This window comes from Arachis hypogaea, chromosome 19 (assembly GCF_003086295.3).
Source record: "Arachis hypogaea cultivar Tifrunner chromosome 19, arahy.Tifrunner.gnm2.J5K5, whole genome shotgun sequence".
NCBI lineage: Eukaryota > Viridiplantae > Streptophyta > Magnoliopsida > Fabales > Fabaceae > Arachis > Arachis hypogaea.
Window position 1 is genome coordinate 13,623,753 of NC_092054.1, and position 7,207 is coordinate 13,630,959.

General features: G+C 27.6%; 1 protein-coding gene across 1 annotated transcript; it reads right to left on the reverse strand.

Moving 5' to 3' along the window:
• Positions 1–505: 505 nt before the first annotated feature.
• On the reverse strand, positions 506–2,499 carry LOC112777060 (uncharacterized). The gene is made up of 3 exons (XM_025821339.3): positions 2,337–2,499; positions 1,122–1,181; positions 506–778 (listed from the first exon to the last, which is right to left on the reverse strand). The coding sequence occupies exons 1-3, from the start codon at positions 2,446–2,448 to the stop codon at positions 597–599; spliced, it is 354 nt and encodes a 117-aa protein (XP_025677124.1). The 5' UTR covers positions 2,449–2,499; the 3' UTR covers positions 506–596.
• Positions 2,500–7,207: the final 4,708 nt, after the last annotated feature.

A 7,207-nucleotide genomic window follows, 5' to 3' on the forward strand; every position in this document is an offset into this window, starting at 1 on the left:
AATCTTATTACTTTCATTATATGATTTTTACGTAAATAAAGTAAGATTTTATTAAACATTCTAACTTTTTAATCTTGCTACTTTCTTTATACAAGAAAAACTTATTTACTTATTTTCAAATATTTTAATTTGTTGAACATGTTCATATTTAGAACAAAATATATCTGTTAGTTCGAATGCTTTTTTAAAGTCTTTGAGTGACGTGTATATCTAGAATGCAGTAAAAATTAACTTTTCATACTTTTTAAGATAAATAAACAACTTAAAATCTTGTTCTAATTAAGATATTCTCGCTTTCTTTTATACTCTTGTAAGGTTAGACTTCTAATTTGTAGTTAATGAAATTCTGTTCACCATAAAAAAATTAAAAAAAAAATCAAATGGAGTCGATCTATTCAATTTTTTCTTTAATTTATCTTTCATTTTTTTTTTAATTTACAACTTTTTTTTAATTTTTTATTTTAGACTAAAATGAGTGAAAAGACATGGCTATCACAGAGGATCGGAGCAAAAGAAGACTGAGTTTGTATTTAGAGTTTTATTGTCTACATCTTATTTTAGCAAAACATATATTATTTCTAACAACACATTCTTCTTTAGTTACCCGCAGGTAGTGGATTAAAGAAAGACAGGAAGTCGCAACATATACACCCTCCCCAGAAGCAGCAAGGCCGCCTCCCACAAGTTTTATCAACACTTCCTCCCACGCCCGACATATTACTTTGTTCAACCAATCCGTCTAATCCAACATTTGATTCTGATTTTTCTTCCCTATATGCTGCAAATATACAATAATTCTTTGAAAAGTTATTCACAAAGTAATAACTTAACAAATAAACTTGAACTCAATATATCAAAATACTTAGTCAACTAAAATTAATTGATTAGATTAATCAAGAATTGGTCATCAAAACGATTTGATTCAATATAAAAATCGGTTAACAATGAATCAGTCCAAATAAAAAAAAATTGATCAAACAATTAATTAATCGATCGAATTTGTCCAATTTTTATTAACTGTACCAGTTGATCACATAAATAATTAAGATAATTTTGCATTGAATAATGGGGGAATAAAGAACAAAAGCAAAAGAAAAGAAGTAAGAGTGTGGTGTATATACCTTGGTTTGGGGCATGAGCAGGGCTGCCTCCAACTAATATATCCTTGGCAATGCCACTACCTGTAATAATATATTAATGATGAAGGTGATTTTTTATAATTCAACGCAGATATTTTAGAGCAATTATATAAATAAATATGTTTTATGGAATACTAATATTTTATTTTTATTTAATCTTTATTTTCAATCAAGTGCCAAATTATATATTGCAACAGAATATGTAAGATATATAAGGGGAATTATGTTAGAGAATTTAGAGGTAAAAAGACGTCATTTCGAAAGAAAATTATTAAATTTATTTCAATAATTTTTATTTGTATAATTGTTTTATGCGTAAAGTGACAATTAGTTTTTTTTGAAGTTTTTGAATTCGGACTAAAAATAAAAAGTATCAATTTGGTTTTTTATAGTAATAAATAGTGGACACGTTATGTTTTTTTATTAATTTATCTTATAAAATTTAACCGTAAAACTTATATGTATCGTTAACTACCGTGATGTATTATTTATTTATGAGAGATTTTTATGTAGATAATAATTTTTGAAACAAAACTTCACCTTTTTTAGTATTTGTTTGGACGCCATTAAATTGATAAAAGTTTTTTTTAATGAAAAAAGATCTTTTTTTATTTTTTAGTGTTTTTGACAAATTTCTAATAGTACAAATAAAAAATAAAAAAATAAAAAATAAAAATATATTTTTTGAAAAGTTACAATTCACATCTTTTTTTTTTAAATCTTTTTTCTTAAAAATAATGTTTTTCACATAATAAATTAATAAAAAGTAGTTTTATATTATTTTATCCAAACATAATTGATAGATAAAAAGATCTTTTTACATGAAATATCTAAATATAAAATCACTTTTCTTTTTGTAAAAGATCTTTTTTAAAAATAGCTTCTAAACATGACGCGCATCACTCTAAATAACGAAATATATGTGCAATTTCGTCTCATTTCATACTATCCATTAATAAAAGGACATACATATTTACTGTTTATTATCATAGAAAATTTAATTAATAATTTTATTTTTTTAAAAACTAATTAATCTTAAATCAAAATTTTTAATGATCTAATTCTTACTTTACTCTTATTTTATAAAATAATTTATGTAACAAACTAACAATCATTATATAGTAAATAGATACAAATCAATTATTAAAAATATGTGAGAATAACATAATTACATAAAGCAATGTGTAAAGAGATCACCTGCTTCATAGCTAGAGAAAGTCTGAAGAAAATCTCTGGCAACTATCTTTGAAGGAACAATAATAACCAAAGCTAAGAGTCCTATAATGACTATTGCATATTTTGAAGCCATTTTTAGTATATGAACTAAAATTAGATGAAGAAATATGTGAAAATGATCAAGAAAAGGATAGTTTATATAGAAGAGAAGAAAGACTATTGTTACTTAAATGTAACCCACCCACACCCAAAACAAACCCCCCGCCCCCTGATAACTATGCGAGAAAAATTTGTAATTAATTTCATGTACATTAAATTAAACATTAACCGGGAAAAAAGTAAAATTTGTAATTAATGTGAATAAAATTAATTATAAAATTAAATATCAATCCAGATTAGTTGCTTTTTTTAGTATACAGTGACGGATCCAGAAAATTTTAAGAGCGGAGGAAAAAATATATATATTAAAATAAATTTTGTTAAACATTATTAATTATATGAAGCTATGACGATACATGGACACGGATACAGATACGAAACACGACACGATACGGGACACGTCGACATGCAGATTTTAAAATATTTTAATTAAATTATAGATAACTTATTATCCTAACTAATTTTTTTATACATATTTAATAATAAAAGACTGAATCAATTAACACATTAGTGTCTACTGATACACTAGTATTTATAATTTGAAGCTAGAATTATATATATATATTAAAAAATTAAATTTGTATATGAAAAGTATGTTTATATAAAATAATAAAAATATAATTTATAATTTTTTTTATGACTTAAGATACCTTGGTTGTGTGGAATATGGTGATGGCTTGAACTTTGTTGATACAGTCGGAACAACAAGGGATCGAGAAGAGTCGGTAGAAGAGAATTATGGATCACAGTGCACAAAAAAAAAGGATAGCTCCTATATCAATGAAGAAGCAAGAGCAATTGGTGTAAGTACTACTTATTAATTATTGTTACAGATTTACCTTGCTATGTTTCTAGACATTTTCAACTAAATAGTAACTTAGAGACAGTTGGGGTAGAATTTAAATGATTCAGTTTCACTTATCCTTTATTTCTTTTTATAGTGATTGACATCCTATAAAACAGATGTTCTATTTTAGTTGTTTTATGTTGTTATATGTTGTGCCCCAATTTTTATTGTAATATTTGTGTCTGTTTTACTGTGATAAAAGTGATATAATTAATATTCCTATTTGGCGTGTTCTTGACATGAGATGGACCTATCCACAACATGATTGTATTTGCTAATTTGTGACTATAGGAAAGAATTGAGGAGATTGAGCAAGAGGATGCGTCTGCTAGAGTGTTGTCTCAAAATGATTCCATTGCTCGGGTTTTCGAAAAAGAGAAACCGAGAAGAGTGTGTGGTGTGGGTTTTGGACCGACTCCTAGTTAACTTTTTGGTCTGAACTCACATGCGCTGGGCAACGGAGTCCAGCTAGAGGAGACCCAGAGAAAGCTTCTTGAACTGCAGGCAGACCTGGAAGGCGAGAAGTTGAAGAGGAAGCGATAGAAGTTGACGCAGCAGCAGATAAGAAAAAGATGAAGGCAATGGAGAGTGCTCTGATTTATTTGTTTCAACGGCAGGGTGAGGAGCTGCCACCAGACATCGCTGCAGGGATGAGTTTCGTGGAATGATAGAGTGAAAAATAGAATATTAGGATTAGAGATATTTTGCATTGAAGCAAACTTTTTATTGAATTAGACTGATCACCTCTTTAAAAGAGATTTGTTTTCTTCGTATTTTGATGGATATATTATTTCGTTTTGCTTATATTGTAATTTTGATTTTGCTACAAGTTTAGATTCTATGGTTGAAAATATTCACTCTTAAAATAATAAAAAATATAAAAAAAATTAAAAAAATAATTCAATAATGTTTTAATTAAATTATGTGTGTTTTTTTTTTTTGAAAAAACTCAAATTTTCTTTTTTTAATTTTTCTTAAATTAGCGGCGGTTTTAAACCGCCTCTGTTTAGATTCAAAGATTATGAAAACTGTTATATCTGGCGGCGGTTTGCAACCGCTGGTAAATGTGCGGGAACTTAGAGATATGGAGATAAATTGTGGCGGTTTGAAAACCGCCGGTAAATATGAAGCAAATCGTGTCAGTCTCATTTGGCGGCGGTTTTCTATTGGGGTGCCGCGAAATTTTGATTTAGCGGCGGTTATACCAGTGGTTGCTGGAAACTGCCGCCAAACGCAATCCCGGCGCCCATATCCATGGCGGTCCGGTTAACCGCCGGCATTTGATTTTGCGGCGGTAATCAAGAAAAAAACCGCCGCCAATTCCCGCCTCCCTTATAGTGAATGCCTGCTTTTAAAATATTTGGAGACTGATTTAGGTAATTATTTTGCTAGAAAATGAACTAGAAACTAATTTGTCTGACAGAATAAAACCATGGGTATTAATCGGTATATTAATTTTTCTTGAAGACTAAAATGTCTATTTTTAAAATCTTTGAAAACTGATTTAAATAATTACTCATTATAAAATTAAATGTTAGTTGAGATAAAAAAAAAATCAATTTTGTATTAAATGATAACTAGCGTATATACTTATGCACAAAAAATATTTATTTTCTTATATTTATGTTTGAAATATATTTTAAAAAAATATCATACACATATATAACTTGTTTAAAATAATTTCTTATTTTTTTTCATCTGTACGAATATCAAATAATAATAATAATAATAATAATAATAATAATAATAATAATATCATTTTGAGTAGTAGTTAGAAATTAACGATAGATATATTATTAAAAATAGTAACAAATAATTCTCTAATTATTGAGGTAAATTTAATAGACAAAAATAAAAAGAATATATCAAGACATCACTATAATGTATAAAAAATTTGTGAATTATTATATTGGTTGTATCTTCAATGTCTTAGACGATGCGTCACAGAAATTTTTTCTATTAGAATTATCCTCTAAATATGTGACCTTAAAAAATACATTACTCAATTAATGATACAATAATTTGATTATTTAATTTTTAAAAAAAATATGTATAATTATAGTACAATTTACATTAATCATCTTTAATTTAATTAATAATAAATTATAATATTATTTTTTTAATAATATAATTATATAGTTTTTTTTACATTAATTAATTTAAAACATTAATACACACATCATAACTTTAATCATACATAAATTTTATCATTCATGTACTAATATATTACATATTCTTTCTATTTTATTATATAATAAATTTATATAATATATTAATACATATTTAGTATATTATTTCGAACAATTTTTTACTCTCAAATTTAAATAAAAAATTATGTTTAAGAGATTATAATTACTATTATTAAAGTACCCACAAGACTGTTATCTCTTTTTTCACATTAAAAAAAGCAGTTCTATCGATTTTATTAGTCATATTTTTTATTAATTTTTTATTTAAAAATAATAGACAATTAATATAAATAAATTTTTAAATATAAAAATAAATATACTAAATATTAGATAATGAATTTGCAAACTTCGCAAAATAATAAACAATAATTTTTTAATATAAAAATTTAAAATAAAATAAATAATAAAATTCAGACTTATATTCATCTAAATCGTAATCAACTAATAATACAAATTATCCAAAATAAAATAAATAATTATACTCATATTCATCTAAATAATTTTCTTCTAAATTATCGAAGTCGTCACAATCATCATTCATTTGAGAAGAATCATGTAGTTGTTCTGGTAATTGCAGGATAGGAATGAGTCGTCTACTTAGAACTGTTAGTTAATTGACAAGGTCAGAAGTTTGTCCTACTTGTGTGGCAAGGTCGTGGGTTTCGTCTCCCTTGCGTATTGATTTGGTACCTGCACCGGACAAGGATAGTGGTTCCATCTCGCTTATTCGTGGTTATGGTGTGATGTGAGGACAGTGGTTTAATTTCACTCACAAATTGGGGAGGTTGAGGATTCCCCCAATTGTATATATATATATATATGTATGTATGTATGTGAATGGGGTTATGATGGGTTATGCTTTACGAGGTTGGTTAAAATTATGACTAGGATTGAACTGAATTAATTTGGGACTTAGATCAAAAAGTGAGGATTTATATGAGGCTTAGGATGAAAATTATGATTGAAAAGTATGGCGGGCACTATATCCTAAGAGTGAGGTGGAAACTATATCCTGGAGTAATTAGACAAATTGAGGATGAAGGATTCTCTCTCTTGTTGCTGTGGACAAGTTTGATGTTGAGAATCCCCTCTCTTATTACATTGGGAGATTAGTTAGAAGGTTGAGGATTCTCTTTGGTTCAATTCCCAACTGTGGTGAGGACAGTAATTTCATCCCACTCACGTCTTGAGGATAATTATCCTTGTAATGAATATAAAAATAAGGAATTATGATTTCAACTCCGATTTCGATTTCGATTGTGATTATGATTGAAGAGTGTGCTAGGCACTATATCCCAAGAGTGTACAGGGCACTATATCTCTACTAGCACTATTCTCGCAGGTTGCAAGGTGAGATAGCACTCTCCATTGTTTTGACATGATTTTTACCTCTAGGAGAAGGTGAGACAACACTCTCCGTTGAGATAATGGTACCATGACTTATTTAAATTTCTCCTGGGAATGCACGCTGAGAGACCGTCTGGTAGTTGCCAGCCGGATTTTGTGTCGAATTTGGTAGAATAACCGACATGTGAGCTCATGGCCAATAAAACAGGCATGCATCATATGCATCTACTTGCTGTTGTTTGGGTGTGCATATTATATTTGGTTTGTCTATCTGAATTTTATGTTAATTGTTAATTATATTACGTGCTATACTTATTTCTTACTTGTGTCTAATTTGCATTGACTATTAA

Excerpts from the sequence above, each read along its gene's own strand:
- LOC112777060 (XM_025821339.3), bottom strand. The coding sequence starts at position 2,448 with ATGGCTTCAAAATATGCAATAGTCATTATAGGACTCTTAGCTTTGGTT. Across the intron at positions 1,182-2,336 it reads TTTCTCTAGCTATGAAGCAG|GTAGTGGCATTGCCAAGGAT; the intron begins GTGATCTCTTTA and ends ATATTATTACAG. Across the intron at positions 779-1,121 it reads TGCTCATGCCCCAAACCAAG|CATATAGGGAAGAAAAATCA; the intron begins GTATATACACCA and ends GTATATTTGCAG.